Here is a 24912-nt window from a genome sequence, read left to right as displayed (position 1 = left end):
TGAAAAGATGGACAAGTCCTTGGATAAGGACATCATGCTTGGGAGGGTGGAGGGACAGCGCAGAAGAAAAAGACCCTCTATGAGGTGGATTGATTCAGTGACTGGGGTAATTGGGGTAGATGTGTCGGAGACAGTGAGTTTGACACAGGCTAGAACAGGGTTTAGAGCTGTTGTACATAGGGTCCCTACGAGTCACAGGCAACTTGACAGCACGTAGCAACAACAACAACAACGTATTTCAAGGTCACGTCTGACCTGGGCTAAGTTAAGTTTTGTCTTGTTTCAATCTATTTTTCACTTGCCCACACATACTTAGCCAAAATGGGAAAAACCCATCAAGTTTATCCTCCTCTAACAATTGGTTCTTTACATTTCCCCACTTCCATCATCTGATAACTATTCTTATATCTTAACTTCACCTACATTGGGCCATTGTTTTGTCCATGTTTCTAGAAACAATCTCAAGTCAGAAAAACCATGACCCCTGTTTGATGACCATGTCCTAATCCTTGAAATCTGTGAATATGTTCCATTACATGACAAAGGGAAATTAAGACTGCCAGTGAAATGATGATTGCTGATCAACTTTCTTTAAAATGGGGAGATTATCCCTCATTATCTGGGGGGTCTGGTATAATCACTTGGATCCTTAAAAGTGGAAAAGGAAGGTACAAGAGGAAGTTGAGTGGCACTGTGTAAGAAGGATTCAATTTATCAGTTTGCTTTGAAGATGGAGAAAGAAACCAAGGCCAAGGCATGTAGACAGCTTCCAGAAGCAAAAAGCAAGGGAAAAAAATTGTCTCTTGGAGTTTCTAGAACAACTTAATTTTAATCAGTGAGACCTGTATCAGTTTTTAGGCATTCAGATCATCATACGTTTATATTGTTTTAGGAGACAATTTTGTGGTAATCTGTTACAGTACCCAGGGAAAATAATACACTATCCTGTTAGGAAGTTTTCATTATATCCTGGTCCTTGCCGGGAAAATTTATCCTAAAAATGTGCTCCCAAATTGATAAACTTTCCTTTATCTAATCTAATAGTGTACTTCTCTTTAAAAACCACACTCAAAATGTCATCCCGTGAACATGATGCTGGCTCCTACAGGTATGTGTGGGCCAGATCTTTCAGTTCTTTTTTAATTTCCTTCTTTCTTGATGAGACTCAGCATGTGCCTGCCTGCATTATACAGTGATTTAACCTTGTTGTTCTTGTTATGTGCCATCGAGTCACTTGCCACTCATAGTGACCCTATGTACAACAGGCCTAACTAAACCCTGCTCTGTCCTGTGCCAATCTCACTGCCTCTGACACACCCATCCCGATTTCCCCAGTCACTGAATCAATCCACCTCATAGAGAGACTTCCCCTCCTGCACCGTCCTTCCACCCTCCCAAGCATGATATCCCTCTCCAAGGACCTGTCCCTCCTTTCAACATGTCCAAAATATGTCGGATGAAGCCCCAGAATCCTTGCCTCCAAGGAGCCACCCGGTTTAACCCTCTCCAGGTTGAACCTGTTTGTTTTCTTAGCAGTCCATGGTACATTCAATACTCTTCTCCAGCACCACATTTAACATTTATATTTAGGTTTAGTGGCTGGGCAGAGAAGTGAGGCCGAGCCTGATGGCTCACATGCTGAGGAGAGACTTCACTGTCTTCAAGTAAGGTGGGCACACCAGCTCTTTATAGAGAGCAGTAGCTTACACGTGCGGGCTTAGAGGATTTGGGGTGAATAAGAGAACTAAAAATCGGTGGGAGTATCAGGTCAGATGTCCCCTTGTCAAGTGCTAAGGTGTTTTTTGGCTTAAAAGTCCTCAAAGAAGAGATCAGTTTTCTTTGAGCTTTGGCTACTCTCACTCTTAAGACCTAGGACTGGTCCTCAATGCCCTTGATCGTCTCACTGTCGGAGGTGAGAGCTTCTTTGTAGGATACCACTGACTCTCAGCTTTTTAAATCCTCCTCCCAGAGAGTCATTAAGTTCAGTAGTAGTCACTGTGTCCTATCGTCTTTATGGTTACTATTTCTCATTTGAAATGGCTAATACTACATCACACCAGCTAGTCACCAACTGCTACCACATTCCCTTGCACCAGCATACCATGGAGTCACCACTGGAAGAGTTTTAACAATTGGAGCTTGTGCTCCACCTACCACCAGTGGGAGTCTCTTCACCGGCAGCTTGAGGCTCAAGTTTCCAAAATCCTATTGTGTTTTCTTCTTTCTCACTCCACTTGTGGAAGCATAAAGACTGGTTTTCCAGACAGCAAATGCTGAAGAAGTCGGTGTTCAGGATGTCTGTGATGGAGTGTTCTTAGGATCAACACGTGTGAAAGAGAAGGGAAGGAAGAGGATTGGGCAGAGTTAGAAGCCAAGCGGTGGGACAGTCCCAACAACAGCCTGTACAGGAGCTCTGGAGCTGAATTAGCCCTTCAGAGAGGTCCCAAGTCAGCTCAGGTCAGGCCTTGTACTCCCATGTTGATCAGTCACAGAGTCTGTCCATCCAGGAAGGAATGTCACCTTGGCCAGGTGCCCTGTACAGCAATCCAGAAGAGATGGAGTGCTGATCTACCTGCCAACAGCACTCCCAGCAGCTTGGGCAGCGAGAGTTTCAGTAAAGGGCAGTCGATCAGTACCCATCATAATCTCCCCATTTGCTACTTTTCTTATTTTTTGTGTCTCTTTCTTAGAATGTAAATTCATAGAAACAGGACTTTCTCTGTCTTGTTTTTCACTGTAATCTCAGCAGTTAGAACAGGCCTGGGCATAGAGGAGATATTCAGTAAATATTTTTGTATGTGTGAATGAAATACTTTACATTCAGTTTTCATAACCACCCTAGGAAGTTCTCAATTTTATTTTCATTTTACAAAAAAGGTAAAAGAGGCTTATTGCTACGTGCCATCAAGTTGGAACCAACTCAGCTGATCTTCTGTAAGATTTTCAGATGCTGTAAATCACATAGGAGAAAACTGCCCATCTTTCTCCCACAGAACAGCTAGTGGACTTGAACTGGCTACCTTTGAGTTGACAGCACAACTCCTGTCCCAATAGGTCACCAGAGTTCCCTAAACAAGGCTTACATAAAGAAATTTGCCTAGTAAATGACAGGATCCAACTTGAAGCCCAGTTCTGCCCAGCTCCTGAGCCAGCTGTCTCCCTCTGCCCTGGCACTGGGAAGGGGCAGTCTGACAGGTGTGGAAGGGTGAGGGTGCACATTCCAGACACAGCTTTCAATAAGATTATGTATTACTGATGGATTTAGGCAATTCTTTATAATTCCTCATACTCTTGATCTTTAATACAATGCCCCCTACCCATACAGAAGTCTTAGAAAACACAGGCTCATTGGTTTTAGAATTAAGTCCCATATTGCAGCACAAGGCTGCAAAACCAAGTTAAGGAACAATTCACCTTTCTAGGTTGGAAGTTCACAGGTTCTGGTTTCACCCCTTTCACTGCTTTTTCTTTGTAAGGAAGTCCAGCAGAAATCCCACCATCAGTCACAAAATAACTTTGGAGTGTTTTTCTGTTGAAATAAAAGTCACCAACGTGAAGGGGTTCATGCTCCTTTCTCCCACTCCCCACTCATCACCCCACCATTTCAAAGGGCATCTTGGAATTTTGCCAGCTCTGACCTCTGTCCAAGGAGACACTGAGGAGTAGTGATTAAGTGTTTGAGTGTGAACCACAAGGCTGGGATTTGAACCTACCAGTCTCTCCATGAGAGAAAGATGTGAAAGTTGATTTCTGTAAAGATCACTTGATGCTGGCGAGTCAGTTCCAAATCACAGCCACTTCCATCAGGTTGCGGAGATAGTAAGGCCTAGTGGGAGGGGACTGCCCATCCTTCTCCCTCCTCTCCCTCCCCCCAGAGCCGCTAGTGAATTCCAAATGCCCTCTTTGTCGTTAGGCTCCTCTCTGTAAGGAAACCTTGGAAACCCTACGGGATGATTCCATTCTATTCTCCTGGGAGTCAGAATCTCCTTCAATGGCTACAGATTAATCTATCCATAGTGTTCCTCAGAATAGTTGCTGGGGTGCTTTAAGCCACTCACCTGTTCTTATCTGGGTGCTTTGGCAGGCTCAGAAAACTGCAGTAATACTCTGTGGATGCAGAAGTAATAGAAACTAGAACACCATGTATCCTTAATAGTAAAGAAAACCCTCTAACCCACTTACCCTCTCTTGTTAAGGAAGAAAAGGACAAAAGAGAAAGAACAGAAATATCAAAAAGCAAGAAAATAAAGGAGTTTGTGCCTTAATTTGAGTGGCCAGTGATCTGTGAGGAGATTGGGGCGTTATTTCTCTGCTTGGCCAGGGAAGTAGACAGGGCTCAGGCCAGATGAACCTGCAGGGCAGCATTCCTGCTGCTGGTCAGTCGCATTTTTCTACGGTCAATAAAGTCCGGTTGTTGGGGCAGTGCCTGTGACTTGTTATGTAGGTCTGAAGCGGATGGATACTCGCTCTGCACACCTGAAAACTGTACGAGGGAAGAACCTGTTTGAATTTGCATTGAGCAGTGCACCTGGTACACAGGTGTGATGCCCGTAGTAACATCAATACTGATAAACTCGCTGCTGCTCAGTGGACTCTGGCTTACAGTGACCCCTTGTGTTTCAGAGTAGAACTGTGTTCCACAGGGTTCCACTGACAACTCAATTCCTTACCACTAGGCCACCCAAACTCCCTCCCATGTAATTTTCTGCCTCTAAAAACCTTATGGAGGGGCATTTATGAGTTGATTCTGACTCAGTGGTACACAACAGCCCATTACATAACTGGGGTTCAATAAATATCTAAAGAGTTAGTGACTTATCTGTAGCCAACCTGAACCCTTGATTCATCCTCTGACTGTCCTAGGAGTTTCTTGCCTCTGGGCTTTTACTTAAAATAATCTTCCAGCTCCAAGGAGTTCCCTAATGGTGTGTTTGAAAGGTATACACAGCTCTCTCCCTGGCAGGCCTCATTACAAAGCAAACAGTTCATGGCACTAGAAAAGTGTGCCCATCAGACCAGTGCTGACCCAAGCAGGGGTTTTGTGGCCATGTCACCACCTAGAGTTGATGTGGATGGGACCCATTTCCACTTTCCAAATTCCGAAGTTCATCTAGTCAAGTCAATCAAGACATAAACCAATTGGGAGCTGAACAGCAAGCTTAAGATGAGGCTAAGTTTACATCAAGTGCCCCAGACCAGACATGGGGCGAGGGAGAAGTTCAGAACGCACACGTGCCCACTTTCTGGGCCAGGACAGCCAGTCTTATAATTCCATATTGTAGTTAGAATCCCCTAGTCCAAGACAAGGGCCTCACAGTAAGGAGATGGAGAAAGATGGGCAATCTTCTTGCGTGACTGGCACATAACAAGGAAAGAGCATCTGATGAGCACTTCTCAGCAGCAGAGCAACCACCCTCCCTTTAAATTCATCTCCCTCTAGAGGAAGGTGCACTGGTGGTACAATGGTTAATTGGCTACTAAAAGATAGCCAGTGGTTCAAGTACGAGGCTGCTAAATCAAAAGGTCAGTGGATGAAACCCATCAAGTCCTTCACAGGAGAAAAGACCTGACCTGGTCATGTTCTCCTCACAGATCACAGGGTACGAAAAACACAGGCCAGTTCTCTCAACATGGGGTCAGTATGAATTGGTTTGACTGGAATCAATGGATTTCATTTCATTTAGAATTAGAAAAGATGTGTGTCAAGGTTGTTGCCTTTCTCCATATCTATTCAATCTAAGCAAATCATTCAAGGAGTTGGACTATATGAAGAAGAATGTGGCATCAGAAGTGGAAAAACATTTGTTGCAGAAGATCAAGGACTATAACTTTCAATATGCATTACATTTCAACATCAAGAAAACAAAAGTCCTCACTACTCGGCCAAAAGGCAACATCATGATACATGGAGAAAATATCAAAGCTATCAACTATTTCATGTTACTTGGATCCACAATTAACAAATATGATAGTGTTGTTGTTGTTGTTGTTAGGTACCGCTGAGTACAACTCATAGTGAGCCTATAAACAGTCAACATTGCAACCCTATGAACAGCTGACTTGAACCCTGTCCTCAACATCCCTGACACACTCCAGCCCGTTGCTGAAGTCACCGTGTCAATCCGTTTTGCTGATGAGATGGGGGGAGGTCTTCCTCTTCTTCACTGATCTGCAAGTATGACATCCCTTTCAAAGGAATAGTCTCACCTAGCTACATGTCCAAAGCAAGAAAGACAAAACTTTGTCATCTTTGCCTCCTCTGGCTGCACTTGTTCCAAGACACATCTGTTTGTTCTTTTGGCAGTCCCTGGGATATTCAGTACTCTTCTCTAGCACCACAACCCAAAGACATCAATTCTTCTTCTGCCATCCTTATTCATCATCCAGCTCTCAGATGCATAGCAAGTAATTGAAAAGACCATGGACTGGATCAGGCACACATTAGTCTTCAAAATGACATCATTGCTTTTTAGTATTTTGCAGAGGTCCCTGACAGCAGACTTGCCCAATGCAATACATTTCCTGATTTCTTGACTACTTCTACCAAGGGTGTTTGAATGTTGATCAAAAGATAAAATCATTGACAGCTTCAATCCTTTCTCCATCTCTCAAAATGTTGACTGTTGGTCTTGTGGTGAAGACTTTTGTTTTCTTGACATTGAGATGTAATCTGTACCGAAGGCATTTTTAGCCAGGAAAGGTATGTCATCAACATAACGCAGAATGTGTTCTGAGAAGAAAGCACTAGACTGAGAATCAGGATATCTAAGAAAAGTCAAGTAAAAGGAATGTTTTATCTACAGGTTGTATATATAAAAGCATTTAGAGTTCTTAAAAAGTAACACAATCCACTACAATCCAGAAGGCATTTGGTTCGAATCCACCAGATGCTCTGCTGGAGAAGGAGTGGCAATATCTTCCTGTGCCAGTTGGATCCAACGTTACACAACAAGAAAAAAAAATAAAAATAACACACTCTAGGAATAAGCCTTGTGTCTAGAATGCCTCAGATTTAAAATCTAAGTTTCAGGGACTGAGATAGCAGTGTCCCTCTCCAAGTTAATTTTCTCACTCCTGAGTGAAAAAGAATTATTTATTGACTTCAGTACTGTGATGAAAGAATGAAAAAACAAATGACATCTGTCTCCAACAATGGGAAACTGGATATATAACTAATGGTATGTCCATATAATTTTTGTCATTTTTTGTGCATTTATTATACTATTTACAAAATCCCAATACATTGTTTTCAGAGCAGATTCTTCAAATTTCCCTCACTCCCTCATCCATCAAATTGTACAACCCCATGATTAATCTCCCCACGCCTGCACATCCTCAACCTCCCACCTCCCACCCCAGAACCTCATACTCATTCCACAATAATGGTTTTATACAACATTGTCCTTGTGGGATTGAGTTCGTTCACTCAGCATAATGCTTTCCAGTCCCGCTCAAGTTAGGTAGTGATTTACAAAATCATTGCTCTTGTGTGCTGCGTAGTATTCCATTGTATGAATACACCATATTTTCTCAATCCATTTGATTGTGGTTGGAAATCTGGGCTATTTCCATGTTCTTGTGATGATGAATAATGCTGCTATGAACATTGGTGTACGAGTCTCCATTTGTGCCTTAGTTCTCATTCTCTCTGGGTGTATTCCAAGCAGTTAAAAGAGCTGGGTCATATGGAATTTTTATGTTCAGCTTTTTGAGGAAGAACCCAACTGCCATCCAGAATGGTTGAACCATTTTACAATTCCACCAACAATGTATAAGAGTTCCTATTTCACCACATCCTCTCTTGCATTATTGCTTGCTGTCCTGTTAAACTTTGCCACTGGAGTGAGATGGTGGTATCTCATTGTGGTTTTGATTTGCATCTCTCTTACTGCCAGTGATCTGGAGCATTTCTTCATGTGTCTTTTGGCCATTTGAATATATTCCTCTGTAAAAATTCTTTCCATGTCTTTGGTCCATTTTGTAATTGGGTTATCAGTCTTTTTTTTTTTTTTTCAGGCCCAGTAGTATTCTGTAAACTTTCGTTATGAGACTCTTGTCTGAGATGGTATTACCAAATAAATACTTGTTCCCAGTGGGTAGGTTTTCTTTTCACCCTGTTAAAAAGTTTTTGATGCGCAAAGCTGTGCATTTTTACAAATTCATCCCCTTGATCACAGGTTATCAGTCTCAGGATAGTGATCACAGGTTATCAGTCTCAGGATAGACATTTGAACGAGTATGGATCAAAAACTCCTTGGGTATTTAGTCTAAGGTGCAGAGTCCATGTAGTCAATCCCTGCAGCTGCAACACATAAAACTCAGAAGCCGTTGGCAGTCAAGATTATGGTGGAAGAATACAGCTGAAGGGCAGACAGCAGATGACAGTTCTGACTCCATTTGTTGTTGTATACCATCATGCTGACGCCAACTCATTACAGCCCATGTGGACAAAGAACTGCTCCACAGAATTGCAATCTGTTGTACATGGGGTCACCATCACTAATAACACATGCAAGATCTTGCTGAAAATTATCTAAAAACAACTGGAACAGCACATCAACTGAGAACTGCCAGATGTGCAGGCTGACACTAGGGATATTACAGCCACTGTTAGATGGATCTTAGCTGAAAGCAGAGTGCCAGAGGAATATCTATCCATGTTTCAATGACTACGCAGAGGCATTTGACTGTATGGATCACTACAAACTGTAGCTGGCTGACTCTGAGAAAAATTAAAATCTCAGAATAACTGATTGTGCTTATGTGAAAGTTATACTTGGACCAGGAGGCAACTGTCAGAACAGAGCAAGGAAACACTGCATGGTTCAAAATCAGGAAAGGTATACACCAGGGATGCATCCTATTTCCATTAATTTAAAAAATCTGTATGACCTATAGATAATCTGGGAGGCTGGGCTCTCTGACGAATGTGGCATCAGGATGGGAGGAAGACTAATCAACAATCTGCATTATGCAGATGACACAACCTTGCTTGCTCAAACTGAAGCATTTGCTGAAGAAGATCGAGGACTGCAGTTTTCAATATGGATTAAAACTCAACATCAAGAAAACAAAGATTCTCACCAATGAGTCAATTGGCAGCACCATGATGGATGGTGAAGAGATTATGAACTTCAACTTGCTTGGCTCCACAATCAACACTCTTGGTACTAGCAGCTAGAAAAGCAAAAGATTAATTGTGTTGGGAAAATCTGCTATCAGGGACCTCTTCAGGGAATTGAAGAGCAATGATGTCAGTCTAGAGACTATGGTGGACCTGATCCAGGCCATGGTCTTCACAATTACTTCTTATGCATCAGAGAGCTTGACAATGACTAAGGATAATAGAAAAATTGAAGCCGTTGAGTAGCGGTGCTGGAGAAGAATACTGAATATACCATGGACTGCTAAGAGAATAACTCTGCCTTGGAGGGTGAAACAAGGCTGCTCTTTGGAGGCAAGGATTTAGAAGCTTTGTCTGACATACTTTGGGCATATTGAAAGGAGGAAACAGTCCTTGGACACCATACTTGGAAGGTTGGCAGGATAGCACAAGAGAGGAAGACCCTGGATGAGATGGATTGATTCAGTGACTGGGGTAATGGAGGTAGGAGTGTCAGAGACAAGGAAATTGGCTCAAGATAGAGCAGGGTTCTGAACTATTTGTACAAAGGATTGCTATGAATCACAAGCGACAGGACAACACATAACAGCAACTCAATGATATATAAAAATAACAGTTTCAAAAGCTGACAAGGTAAAGAAAAAACCCAGTATTTTTCAAAAGTTTGATGGCTTTTCTTGATGACTCACATAGTATTTTATTACTAATCTATTGGTGTAGTCTGTAGTGTGTTGTGCTGCTCATCAAAAGGTTTCACACCTATGGTAGTTTGGATCCATCCATCAGCTTTTCCTAAGGAAAAAGATGACCAATTTCCTTTAAGATTTACAACCCTGGAAATTCAAAAGACAGTGCTATTATAGGAAGTGACTTAATGGCAGTGAGTCAATCTGCTGGCCACAAGTTATCTTTGTTAAAAATGATCTAACTGGATTAAGTTTCTATGTTTCAAAGAGTATGACCTGGTCCATTTTCTTCATGGTTCCTCAAAACATACAACTTTCTAGATGAAAAGATGGTAAATAAATGAAGATGAAAGATGTGTATTTGCTTTGTATACAATGGTATCAGATGTTCTGTCTCATGAAAGACACATAGGTTAATAGATGAGTTTAGAACCAAGGAACAATGTAAAACCTGGACATATGAAAATTGTAAAATGTATAATCCATTTCACAAACAAAAGTAGCATACACATCAGCAATGCAACGTTGCTGACAGTTGAAATATACACGGAATAGAACTAAGTGAATAGAAGTTTTAAAACTTTCTCTAATTAAGTCTATTTTTTTTTTTCAAATGGCTCACATCACAGGAAAAGATGCTGAACATTATTAGTAAATGTAGCTTACCTCTGAGTGAGAATCAACACACCACTGATCCTCCAGCAGGTTTTCAGAGCCTCCTGCAGAACAGCTAGCAGACCCGAAGCATGCACCTTTGTGTTGGCAGCTTAATTCTTTACTATTAAGTCACCAGAGCTCCCTCTACTAGCAATTGTTGTTGTGGTTAGGAGCTGTAGAGTCGAGTGACTCATAGTGACCTTATGACCAAGACCTGAATCCTGCTCTATCCTGTGTCATCATTATAATCTCTGACACACTTGAACCAATCGCCCAGTCATCATGTTAATCTAGCTCAATGGATGGTCTTCCTCTCCTTCACTGACTCTTCATCCTTTCAAGCATGGTATTCTTTTACAAGGAATAGCTTCTCCTAGCCACATGTCCAAAGTATGACACAAGACTTTGTCATCCTTGCCTCCAAGGAGCACTCCAGTTGCACCTCACCTGTTTGGTTTTTTGATAGTCCATGGGATAGATTTGGTTCTTTTCTCCAACACTACAACTCAAAGGCCCCAATTCTTCTGTCATCCTTATTTACTGTTCAGCTCTCAGCTGCATAGCAAATAGTTGGGGGGTTGGGGGGATCCCAAACCAAAACACATGGCCTGAATCAGGCAAACCTTAGTCTTCAAATTGGCATCAATGCTCTTCTTCAGTATTTCTGAGAGATCTCTGACAATAGGTTAGCCCAAAGCAATGCGTTTCCTTATCTCCTGACTGCTACTACTAACGGTATTAACCACAAATCCAAGTAAGATGAAATCATTACATTTCAATCCTTTCTCAATCGATCATGTTGCCCATTGGCCCAGCGGTAAGTACCTTTGTTTTTTTTTTATGTTAAGATACAATCCATATTGAAAGCTGCACTCTCTGATCTTCTGCAATAAATGCTTCTGGTCCCCCTCACTTTCAGCAAGCAAGGTTGTGTTATCTGTGTAACGCAGGTTGCGGAGTCTCTTCCTCCAATCATGATGCCACATTCTTCTTCATAAAGTTTGCTTCCTGAATTATTTGCTCAGCATACAGATTGACTAGGTATGGAAAAGGGTAAAGCTCTGACTCGCGCCCTTCCTGATTTTAAACCATATAGTGTTTCCTTGTTCTGTTCAGATAACAGCTTCTTGCTCTAGGTACAAATTTTGCATGAGCACATGTAAAGTATTCTGGGAGCCAGTCTTCTCAGTACTAGCTATAGTTTGTTGTGACCCACAGTCAAACGCCTTTGTAGTCAGTAAAACACATTCTTCTGATACTCTCTTTCAGTTAGGATCCATCCGAAATCAGCAAAGATATTCCTGTACCCTGGCCTCTTCTAAATCCAGCTTGAACTTCTAGTAGTTTGCTGTTGATGCACTGTTCCAGTCATTTTTTAATTATCTTCAACAGCATTTTGATTGCATGTGATATAGGATATTGTTTGGCAATTTCCATTCTGTTAGATCACCTTTCTTGGGAATGGGAATAGATTTTTTTCTTTCTAGTCTGTTGTCCTCCAAACTTCCTGGCATAGACTCCGAGGATGTGAGCACATCCAAGGTTGCATCTGTTTACAAAAAAAGTCCATCAGTATCCCATCTATTCCTGGAGCCTTTTTTTTTTTTTTTTGCCAGTGTCTTCAGCACTGCTTTAACTTCTTCATTATCATTGGTTCTTGCTCATATTTTGCTTCCTCAAATGTTTAAGTGTCAGCAAGTTCTTTGTGATACAGCAACTCTGCATTCATCTTCCCCCCCACCCCCGTTGTATACCATTGAATTGGATCCTACTGGCACAGAGAGATTGCCTCTCCTTCTCCAGCAGAGCATCTGGTGGTTTCCAACAGGATGCCTTTGGGATTGTAGTACAGATTCTTGTCACTGGGCCACCAGAGCTCCCTTTTCTCAACTTCTTTTAATACTTCCTGGATCATTCAAGATTTTGCCCATGGCACCTTTCAGTGTTGCAAATTAAGGCTTTTTTTTTTTTAGTTCTTAAGAACTAAATTTGTTTAGCTTGAGAAATGCTTAACTGGTTCCCCTTTTTATTGACTACATATCTCTGCACATTTCATTGTAACATTTTGCTGTCTTCTTGAGCTACCCTTTAAAATCTGTTCATCTCTTCCTTGTTTTGGCTTCTTGACTATAATGTAATTTTCATAGTTTTTCTGACATCCATTTTGGCGGCTTCTTTCTCCTCTTCCAAATGACCTTTTGTTCTCTTCATGGATGATATCCTTGATTTCACTCCACAGCTCCTCTGGTCTTGGTGACCTATGCCTCACACCTGTTACGATTTTTAATCCGGGCGTTATAGACTTAAAGCCATATTTTGCTTGTTGTTTTAATGTTCTTTAGCTTTAATTTGAAATTGTGCATGTGTAAACTGATGGTCTATTCCATAACCAGCGCCTGGTCTGGTTCTGAGAACTCCTGATACTGAACTTCTCCAAGAATTCTTTCCACAGATGTAGTCAGTCTGATTCTAGGTGAGGTGAGGTGCCACTTTGTTATGAAAAAAATTGTTAAATGTACAAAATTCAATCATTCACTCTCCTGCCTCATTTTGTCACCAGGTGTGTACTTTCCCACTATCACTTCATTGTTTCCAACGTTTGCATCCCAGTCTCCTCCAATTATTAATGTAGTTTGATTGCATCTTTGATAAAATTCTGTTAAGTGCCCTCGAGTTGTAGACAACTCATAGTGACCATTTGAACAAAAGACCTGAACAATTGTCTTTCATTGCTTCTCCAAGTTCATAGGGTTTCTGGAGCCAAGATTTTTCAGAAGTGGATGCTACTCCTGCTTCCAAGCTTGTTTCATTGGGGAGTTCCAAACACTGTCCACCATGGGTGACCATTATCACATTTGACACATCAGTGTCAACAGTGTTCAGCAGGCCTTTGGGCCCAAATGTCTTTTTATAGGCCACAGGTCCATCCATGCTTCAGTTACCTACTACATGTTTTTATTTAATGAGCATCAAGATTAAAGTTCAAGAAGAATATTCAGAGAGATTACATTTTGGGAGACAACTGGTAAGAGGTTGTACTGCCAACCCAAAGGCACAGGGTTTGAATCCATCAGTTGCTGTGTGGGAGAAAAATGGGCAATCTCTTCTTATGTGATTTATTACATCTAAACTTGCTGGAGGGTGAGCTGTGAGTCAGTTCTGATTCTGCAGTATATAAAAACAATAATTCACTGAGGTTAAAGTTGAATGTATGTATTCACACAGGCTTACCAAACCACTATTCTTGTTTTAACCAGAGAACACTGAATGTAAAATTATCCAAATTTTCATAGTTTCAAATCCACATAATTAGTTGTGTTCTTTCATTAAAAAAAATTCTTATCAAATAATCTTGGATAGGCAAAGTAGCTTAGCCTCAGTTATACAGTACAAAGGCAAAGAGAAAATGATAAATTTTCTGCTCAAATATTATGGGTTAGGACTTTTATCAGTAATGTGCTAGCGCTAGTTTCCAGAGAGCACCACTATGCTGCTGCCTATGCCAAAAATTTCATGTACTGTCCTCGTGCATCAAAGCCTCAATTTCTTCTTTGGCTTTAGTTGCTGGTGTACATATTTGCATAGCTGTGCTAACAGGTTTGCCTTGTATGCAATACATACGAATATCATCCTATCACTCACAACCAGCATTGTACTTCCAAAATGGATACTGAAATTGCCTTTTTAACTGTGAATGCCACACCATTCTTGCTCAGTTTTTCATTCTTAGCATAGATCATATGATTGATTCAAAGTGGCCCATGCCATCTATTTCAGTTCATTAATGCCTAGAATGTCAATCTTCATGTGTCCCATTTCATTTTTTACAATTTCCAGTTTTTCTACATTCTTAGTTCATACATTCCATGTTCCAATTGTAATGGTTGATTGCAGCTATCTCTCCCCATAATTGAGTGACTTTTCCATCTGAGTTCTAACTCTAACACTATAGCTACAACAAAGCTACACTGAAGTTACTAGAAAAAAAATTAAGGTCCCAGGAATCAATGGGATACCAAGTGACACGTTTCAACTAACAAATTCAGCCCAAGACAAGTTCATCAGCCTGTGCCAGAAAATTTGAAAGGCAGTTAACCAGCTAACTGACTTAACTAGTGTTGCCTTGTACCATGGCTTTTTAACCCCAGCCAGACAAGTACTGCTGTTGCACAAAAGAGCTGTTTTATTAGTGTTGTCATAAGTGTGAAATGTTAATAATAGTCAATATTTGACAATTAAGTGTAATGCTTCTGAGGTCTTCTATTATCTTTCTGCGCATGCTTAGGTAAAATAAACTCTCAACAACGAATGCTTATTTTTTGCAAAGTGAACAGGGGAGGGAGAAGGGAAGGTAAGGGAGGAAAATGTGCAACAATGAATGAACGAAAATGCAACTTTTTGTAAACTTTTGTTAAAATCACAAAAAAATTTTAAAAAAATCATAAACTCTGCTTCGTGCTAAAGCATGCTATACTGACATTTTCTACCTTAACCAGCCTTTATGCCTAATTTAAAAATATTCATTTTATTTTTCTCCATAGGTTACTTTTTTAATTGAACCAAAAATAGTAACTGGAGCATCTAATAATGCTAATGTGGTATGTCCAAGAGAAAATGAGATAGTGCTGCCAAGAATATTTCACACAGCACAAAGATGAATCTAAAAAAAAAAAAAAGATGAATCTCAGGTGATACTGATTTAACAACTGTTCATTTAATATGCCCCCAAAGCCCAAACCAAATAAAACAAAATCACACCAAATATAAATTACAACACTTTATTGCAGCATCGGCAAAGGTCAGATTTCTGAAGCTGGTGAAGATCGGGCAGCATTTCCATGTGAAATGTTACAACTTTACAAGTTTTGTTTCTTTTTTAATTCTACATGCAGAAACTGAAACATGGTAAAAGAAAAAAATGCAAAATAGCTAGAAAAAAAAGATGTAATCAAGTTGTAGCATACAGATGTGCTTTTAACTAAATTTACTATGCCTACTGGAAAGCAAACGAAAGACAACTATCCTATAAATTAACAGATTGTCAGAAACAGACTAAGAACCCTCATGTCTATTTAGGAAAGGGGGAAGGAAGGGGACAAAACAAAACAAAAACAAAACAAAAGCTCTACTTGTTTCCATACTTTGTTTAGAGACAGAGGCTGTAAACCCATGAAGGTCAACAAAATATTCTGATCCACTTCTTGTTGTCCTTCGTTCATTTTCTGTCACATGCTGACTAGCACGTTTTGTTTTCAATGATACTTACAATGGGCTCAACTGTATCCCTGATCCCTATTCTTAGGCTGGTAGCAGACTTTTCTAAGCCATCTGAATGACTGCTCTTAGTATACTAATTGTCTTCACATTTCTCTTTACCCTAATAGGCAATTTTTATTACTGACTCTGATGGATAAAATGGAATTTTCTCCCTCATCCCTTGTTCCTCTTGAAACAAATTCCTAAAACAAAAGCCTTCCTGGTGGAATAGCTGGTATTTGGATATCTTTCATCATTTTGTTGTCCTGCATGTAAGTTTTTACTAGAAGATTTTACTGCTTGCTCTATACTTTTCTACTGTAGTCCTGGAGCCCCCAAATGTATCTTCTTCCAACATGGGATATTCAATTCAGAGACACTGTAACTCAAATCAAGTTTGAAACTCAAGTTCATTTCCCCCATACCATTACCATCACAACCGTTTCTTCTCCGGCTCAATCATCTCATTGACAGCTCTTCTTAGTTTAACTGCTCAGAAGTCAAGTTAACCATCTCATTTCTTGACTGCCATTCTCAAGAGAAGATTAACCCTCGCGTGGTTTCCATTACAAAAGGCCATTTACGCCATATCTGAAGCGTCGGCTTGTTCCGGTGTTGGCAGAGGCTGGTGTTTTCTGCCTCATGGCCCCAGCCTGTCCCAGGTTTAGATTCGCAACTCTCTAGACCGACATGCTGAGATGTGTCCACTGCTCTCATTCAATTGCTGGAGGACTCCACTATCCACAACATCAGATACAGGACCTAATGAAATGACACGTGCTGCTGGATCAACGTCTCCTAAAGGAATAAACATGGGAACATTACTTGGTGCAGGACAAATCTCTGGCAAGAAAATGTGTTCCCTAACACCACCAACCACTGTTTAATGACTTTTTCAAACAGATTCTTGCTTTTTTCAGATATACACATTCTCTGTAGGACTAAGACAAACAAAGATTTTGGAAGTACCTGGGAGATTGTTAGAAACAAATCTACATTTGAGTCTACATTTTGTTTAAAGTTTACACACACAATGTAATATTATGTAGCACTGGAAAGCAATGAAACAGTAAAACATTACACAACGTGGAGGAGCCTTGAAGACATTATACTAAATTAAACATCTCAGTCAGAAAAGGATAAATACTGCATAGCACTGCTGTTCTAAAATAGGGCACTTAAAGCAGGGAGGGTAAATTAGAGAGAGAATGGGGAAGGGGTAGATAGATAATGAACACTGCAATGGAACAGATGAAGGAAAGAACTGTTTGAAAGGAATGTGTGATTATACAGTATGAGAACAGCTTGGAACAAAGGGGGCATTGTGGGAGTATAGGGGTCAGGGAGGGCTGGGGGCTGAAAATGTGCAATAATGAAGAAAATAAAAAAAAAGAATGTTTATTTTAGTACTATTTTAAATTTTGAAGAATAGATGCCCAGATTAAGAAACAAAGCACAATGTTTGAGAGTTCATTAAAGCCTCAGGTGAGCAAAATCTCTTCACGTTATCAACATTAATAACGGGTTTTAAAAATAAAAAGAAGAACAAACCACTAGCCAAAGTTTCCTTCTTTTACAGAAATCCACCATGTTTTTCTTAAGATACATGATGAGTCTACTGCTCTAGATAAATCTATTTCTACTGTGGCTCAGATGTTAAAGAAATAAAAGGAACTAAACCTTCATTTCATCAATTCTTTCAAATGATGTTATAAAACTTCAACTAATACCTAAGTTTGTAAAATGACCAAAAGCAACTGGTACTCCAAAAGACTCCAGACGTATATACTGGCTTGTTCTACAACAATATTTAGGAAGTTCTGGTGGCTTAGTGGTAAGGAGCTGTGCTGCTAACCCAAAGGAACACAGTTCAAATTCACCAGATGTTCCTCAGGAGAGAGATGAGGAATTGCCTCTTGTGTGATTAAATTGCCTCTGAAAAGCTGTTGGAGGGTTAATTCCAACTCTGTGATATGTAACAACATAACAACATATCTGCATCCGCATCTACACCTTAGATGTTTTTCAAAATCACAGTCATATTTTTCTGTAGTTAACTGTTGCTACTGAATTGATTCCAACTCAGACTGACCGTTCATGTGCAGGTTTTCAAATATAGGATCTTCTGGAAGCAGCTTATCAGGACTATCTTCCAAAGTGTCTCTTTGATTGAGTTTTACCTGCCAACATTTTAAATGCTTTACAGTATCATGCTTAAAAATTCTAACTAGGGTGTCACCTTTCCAAGTTATGACTTAAGAAGATCTTTAAAAGAGGAAGAGTACTGCCAAACATCTGGAATTCTCACAAAATCTAGAAAACAAGAATTAAGAGCTCAAGGCAACAGAACTTGCCTACAAGGATTTTTCAAAGGCCCTCTGTCCTTTCCACAGATATTTACTAAGCATCTATTATGTGTGAAGCGTTAAGAGCTATAAAGGAAATATAAAAGAAAATAAGACTTAGGTCTTGCCCTCGAGAGATTGTGGAAGGACAGTGAGTCATGGAAATCTATCATCACTGTAACTATACCAGATTTTGAAATAGTAAGACAAGATCTGACAGATGAATAGGAGTTATCCAGAGGAAAAGTGTTACCAACAAAATAGTGAAGAAGAACATAGAAAAACTAAAATGTTATTTTGTTTAGGAATAGAGGAAAAGAGCTAGAGTTGTAGTCAGCAAGAGAAGTAGACCCATGTAGTACATTGTTAAACAAGTCAAGATGTTTGGTATTTAGCTACTGAAGGGTTTTAATCAAAGGGCTCACAAAGTATGGACATAAGATGTACATTTTAGAGATGGATTGAGGCTCAATGTCAAGAAGACAAAGATTCTCACCACTGGACCAACTGGAAGCATCAGGATGGATGGTGAAGAGATTGAGATTGTTCACAGCTTTAGTTTGCTTGGCTCCACAGTCAACACTCGTGGCACCAGTAGCCAGGAAATTAAAAGGCGTATTGCCATGGTAAAGTCTGCTGTTAGGGACCTCTCCAAAGTACTGAAGAGCAATGGTGTCTCTCTAGAGACTAAGGTACGTCTGATACAGGCCATGGTCTTTGCGATCACTCGTTATGCATCAGAGAGTTGGACAATGACTAAGGAGGATAGAAGGAGAATTGATGCCTTTGAGCTGTGGTGCTGGAGAAGAGTATTGAGGGTACCATGGACTGCTAGGAAAACAAACAGATTCATCCTGGAGTGGGTTAAACCAGGCGGCTCCTTGAAGGCAAGGATTCTGAGGCTCCATCTAACACACTTTGGACATGTTGTAAGGAGAGACCAGTCGAGGACATCATGCTTAGTAGGGTGGAGGGACTGCACAGGAGGTGAAGGCCCTGTATGAGGTGGACTGATTCAGTGACTGGGATAATTGTGATGGGAGTATCAGAGACAGTGCAATTGGCATAGGACAGAGCAGAGTTTAGGGCTGTTGTACACAGGGTTGTTATGAGTCGCAAGCGACTCAATGGTACATAACAACAACAACAACGATGGGTCCAGTAGTGAACTTAAAAGGTCTGAAGTTTGAGACTGGGCAGTCAATTAAAAAGCTAATGACAGTAATCCAAATGAGAGAGAATCGTAGTCTGATTTAGGGTCCTGTCAATGGAGTAGGCCAAAATGAACATGTGTGAGACATTACCTTCTTTTTCAGTTTGGTCAATGGTACTAACTCAATGAGCTAACTAGAGAGTGGAAGAGGACAAAGAGGCTTGGAGATAGTGCTTCTACAGCTGAGACATCTAGGTGATTGTTTAGAAAAGCTCCTGATATCCAGTCAGAAGATACAATGTGAGGTCTAGGCTAGAGATACAGAGAATAAGTGGGCCACAGGAAAAATATAATGCTAAGTGAAAAGGATTTGCAACTGATTTGGAAGAAAGTATATAAAAAAAGTAGGAAATCGGGAGTAGGAGAGGAAGGGAAAAACAAGACAATAGAGTCACAGACAAAAAGTAAAGGGAAGACAGTATTTCAAAGAAAAGAAGGGTCATTTTCAAATGCTAAAATGCTGCTCAGATAAAGCCTAAAAAGACTATTATGTAACAGTGAGGTAGCTGGTGTCCCTGGCTAAGACCGTTTCAGTGAAATGGAAAGGTTATATATCTGACCACAGTGAGCCAAATAATGAGTGGGAGGTGAGAAAGAAAGGGAAAGCTGGCACAGACCAGGTTGTTTGCTATTTTAAAATATTTTTAAGTATACGGTTGACTCTATGGTAAATGCTGGATGAATCTAAGTTATCAGTTATGTCATCAAAAGTCATATTCAGAGATTCTATAACAATCTGACACTCAAACATTTAAAATTAGGAAAAGACAATTTTAGGAATGTCTGAATTGAAAAGAGATTAGGCATTTTTAAAAAACTGTATGGCTCACAAGAGTTAAAAGAAAGCGAAGACAACCATTACTTCAATTTAAAAAAATTTACATTTAATTATTATTACAAAAAATTATTACAATCAATTTAAAAAATACTACTATTCAAAGATATTAGGCTGCAATATGAAATAAGTAGACAGAAAAATACCAAGATAAAATCATCTTAACAGTTTTGCTCTCTGAGAAGACAAAAGGGAATAGTTAGTATTAACAACGCTATGGCAGTTTGAAGTTATTCTAACAATTTCTATTAACCTAGTTTCTACACTCTAGTAAGAAATAAAGTAGGTTTTATTAAGAAGTTTGAATTATTAAAAACAAGAGAATATTTTATTATGCCGAACACACAATTTTTAACTTGGATGAAAAGAATACTATTCGGTAGGTGTTGAAAAACAGATGACAAAATTGCCATGACAAACCTAGTCTCTAAATTCTCATTTCTATGAGTGTGTAGTTAAAAAAAAATTCTTAAGAATACACAGATATATATGTATTTCAGTGAGCACAAGATGTACAGACTCTTAATACATACATTTCCCCAATGCTATTCTCAATAACGAATGAATTCTGTCATCTCCTAGAACATTTCCTCCTATACCTCTTCCCTCATCCCAACAATAAAGTACTATCCTGGGGATAATGATGAGATGGATTGATTCCGTGACTGGGGTAATGAGGGTAGCTATGTCACAGAAAATAGTGGCACAGGATAGAGCAAGTTTCAGGGCTACTGTACACAAGGTTGCTATGAGTTGCAAGCAACTCAATGGCACATAACAACAATAACAACACATTACAACCCTGAGGGAGACCGACCAGTAAGACTGATGGAAACCAATGGGTATTACCACAAGATAAAAATAAACTGATGGTTTGACTCTTTATCTTAGGTCTTAAAACACGTCAAATAACTGTATTTTAAAAAGATATGAAAGCTAGCAGGAAACATAGTAATTGATTTAATTATTTCCACGACTTTGGATCCTATAAAGAAATTTAAAAGTTTTTCAAACCAACCAACCACCTAACAAACTTTATTTACATGCTAGAAAGGCTAGGAAAAAAGGTTATTTATTAGTTTTAATCAATAAGATTATTAATAACCTTACAAATTCTAACACAAAATCTATACTTTCTGCTTAGATATAACAAAAGTTAGGATCTGAATGACTAACACCATGTCTAAACAGTCATAAATAATGTACAAAATAGATTTTCTTTTCTCTATCTAGAGTTCAAAGACTTACTTTGAGAATTAGATTGTGCTTATTCTTAGACACCATGCAAAATTATTTCATTTACTCAGAAGTCATGAAAAACAAAGCTCTAAAGAGAAACTGCCTTACCTCCCACCAGTCTTAAAGATTAGATCTGCATTAGGTGCTCCCTTTGGATGTTGGTAACGAGGCCTTCGCTCACGATTGGTGTTTGCTGGAGCTGGGCGCTGTGCAAGAGACTGCAACATTTCTGTAATTATAAATAAAAAAGACAATCTGTTTAATGCATATAAATGTACTTTCCCAATGAAGTAAACAAAATCCTAGCAAGAACAAGCTTATTATTATTAGTTTTATCAGGTAGCTGGATGAAGAAAAAGAACTGAAATTGAAAGTAGTACTGAACGAGCATGTCAAGAGATGAGATTCTTTTAACGACCAATCTTTATCTTTACTGGCAATTTGGCCACTACACAAGAGTCTTAAGAGGCAGTAAAAGCAGCATAAGTAAGGGTCTACAGTACAATAACCAATACAGAACACTATGTTTGAAGACCTACAGTATAAAATAAAATTCCAATTCTACCACTTTTTATTTGAGACTTCTAGTTTTTTCTTTGAATGGGAAATGTGAATAAATCATAGTTTCCAGGATTGAACTAGGAACTCTGGTGGCTGCACTGCAATCTCAAAGGCAAGTGATTCAAATCCATCAACTTCTCCCAGGGAGAAGAATGAACAATCACCTCTTGTGGCATTTACTCTTTAAAAAGCCACTAAGAGTCAGCTATGAAAGGGTTGTGGCTCAACAGCACACAACAATACCAACAGCAACAATAATGATTAAATGCTTCCAAGTACATAAAAGAGTGTTTGTTCAACTCATCTCTATTGCTGATGAGTTGGAATAAACTCATAGCTAACCCTCTCCTGGGTTTCTGAGGCTGTAAACTGCTCGTATTTCTCCTCTGATAGTGTTACCTATTATTATTTATTATAAAGAATGCTAGACATATCAAATGGGAAACAAGATTCTAGAAGCAGATTGAAAATAAAAACCCATAAATATTTACCTACACAACCCTTTCCTACACAAACTGCAGTATGTTTAGTAGACTGCAACATAAACATTTATGGTTCTAAAATCATAAATGCCTAAAGGCTGCCTTACATGAATTCTGCAGACTGCTTTTGTAAGGTCACAATTAACTCAAGTGTAAGCATGCATAGGAACATGAATTTGACTTCATGTCCTCAAATCTCAAGGACTATTAAATCCTGAGATCAGGAGAGGAGGCCCTGTAGCAAACACAATAGCGTTTGGCTATTAAGCTAAAGATTAGTGGCTGAAATATGCGAGTCACTCCATGGATGAAAAATGTGGCAGTCTGTCTGCCTCCATAAAGATTTATAACCTTGGAAAGCCTGTAGGCACCTCTACTCTGCGAGATAGAGTCACTATGAAATAGAAATGACTTGACAGCAGTGGGGGTTTTTTGAGGAGACCAGAATTCTCACATGCATAACTGAGTTAACATTTTGTTGAATTAATTTGCTCCCAACTTAGCTAACAAAATGGAATCTAACTGAATTATAGTTAGCAATAAAAAAACTCAAACTCACTGCTGTCAAGTTGACTATGACTTGCATCGACCCTGTAGGGTAGATAAGATCTGCCCACAGGGTTTTCAAGACTGTCTTCTTTTCAGAATGAGTGTGTCACATCTCTCTCCCAGAACAGTCGACGTGTTCAACAGCCCACTTTTGGTTAGCTGAGCATTTAACTCTGCCCTAGAAGCGATTCTTGAGGTTAGTTAGCATGTTGTTGCTGTTGTTGTTATGTGCCGTCGAGAAGAGACTCACAGCAACCCTATGTACAACAGCCCTAAACTCTGCTCTGTCCTGAGCCAATAGCACTGTCTCCGAGAGACCCATCCTGATTACCCCAGTCACTGAATCAATCCACCTCATAGAGGGCTTTCCCCTCTTGCGCTGTCCCTCCACCCTACCAAGCATGAGGTCCCTCTCAGAGGACCGGTCCCTCCTTACAACATGTCCAAAGTATGCTAGACAGAGCCTCAGAACCCTTGCCTCCAAGAAGCTGGCTGGTTTGACCCTTTCCAGGATGAATTTGTTTTCCTAGCACTCCATGGTACTCTCAATGCTCTTCTCCAGCACCACAGCTCAAAGGCGTCAATTCTCCTTCTATCCTCCTTGGTCATTGTCCAACTCTCTGATGCGTAACAAGTGATAGCAAAGACCATGGCCTGTATCAGACGCACCTTAGTTTCCAGAGACACCATTGCTCTTCAGTACTTTGGAAAGGTCCTTAAAGGCAGACTTTCCCATGGCAATATGTCTTTTAATTTCCTGGCTTCTGGTGCCGAGAGTGTTGAACATGGAGCCAAGCAAACTAAAGCTGTGAACAAGTTCAAGCTGAAGCGGAGGAAAATTAAACCAAGTTCACTGGAACCAAAATATGACTCTGTGTCTATCCCACCTGAATTTAAGAACCATCTCGGGAACAGGTTTGAGGCCTTCAACACTAATGAGTGAAGACCAGGTGAACTGTGGGAGGACATCAAGGGTATCATCCAGGAAGAGTGCAAACAGTCATTGCAAAGACGGAAAAGGAAGAGAAGACCAAAATGGATGTCAGAAGAGACTCTAAAAATTGCACTGGAGTGCAGAGAGGCCAAAGCACAAGGAAGAATTCAAGATACTAAAGAGTTGAATAGAAAATTTCAAAAGGCAGCACGGGATGACAAAGTAAAATATTACAATGAAATGTGCTAGGATTTGGAGTCAGAAAATCAAAAGGGCCGAACTCGCTCAGCATTTCTTAAGCTCAAGGAACTGAAGAACAAATTCAAACCTCGAGTTGCTATAATCAAGTATGCTATAGGCAAAATATTAAATGATCCAGGAAGTATTAAAAGAAGATGGAAAGAATATACTGAGTCACTGTATCGAAAGGAATTGGCAGACACAGAAGAATTTCATGAAACAACATATGAACAAGAGCCTATGGTGATGAAGGAAGAAGTTCAAGCTGCTTTGAAGGAAATAGCAAAAAATAAGGCCCCAGGAATAGATGGTATACCAATTGACATATTTCAGCTAACAGATGCTGCCCTGGATGTGCTCACCAAGTTGTGCCAAGAAATCTGGAGAACAACCACTTGGCCAACTGACTGGAAGAGATCTATATTTGTTCCTATCCCAAAGAAAGGTGACCCATAGAAAAATATCACTGATTTCACATGCAAGCAAGATTCTACTGAAGATTATCCAAAAACAACTGGAACAACACATCAGCAGAGAACTGCCAGAAGTCCATGCTGGGCTTAGAAGGACTTGTAGTACTAGGGATATTGTCGCTAATGTTAGATGGATCTTGGCTGAAAGCAGGGAATAGCAGAAGAATGTATATCTGTGTTTCATTGACTATGCAAAAGTGTTTGACTGTGTGGTTCATAACAAACTGTGGCTGACTCTGAGAAGAATGGGAATCCCAGAACACTTGATTGTGCTAATGAGAAACCTATACTTGGACCAGGAGGCAGTCATCAGAACAG

General features: G+C 39.9%; 1 protein-coding gene across 1 annotated transcript in view; it reads right to left on the bottom strand.

Moving 5' to 3' along the window:
- Positions 1 to 15231: 15231 nt before the first annotated feature.
- UPF2 (UPF2 regulator of nonsense transcripts homolog (yeast)) overlaps positions 15232 to 24912 on the bottom strand; it is a 178389-nt gene continuing 168708 nt past the window's right edge. Inside the window, exons 21-22 of the mRNA XM_006891842.1 lie at positions 21464 to 21584; positions 15232 to 16521 (exon numbers count right to left, since the gene is read on the bottom strand). Coding sequence (XP_006891904.1) covers positions 16512 to 16521; positions 21464 to 21584 — 131 coding nt within the window. The 3' untranslated portion in view covers positions 15232 to 16511. The remainder of the gene's footprint in view (positions 16522 to 21463; positions 21585 to 24912) is intronic.

This window comes from Elephantulus edwardii, unplaced genomic scaffold (genome assembly GCF_000299155.1).
Source record: "Elephantulus edwardii isolate Elephantulus edwardi_28Jun2011 unplaced genomic scaffold, EleEdw1.0 scaffold00105, whole genome shotgun sequence".
Taxonomy (NCBI): Eukaryota; Metazoa; Chordata; class Mammalia; order Macroscelidea; family Macroscelididae; genus Elephantulus; species Elephantulus edwardii.
The sequence above is the reverse complement of the archived record's forward strand: the minus strand, read 5'-3'. Positions and strand labels throughout refer to the sequence as shown.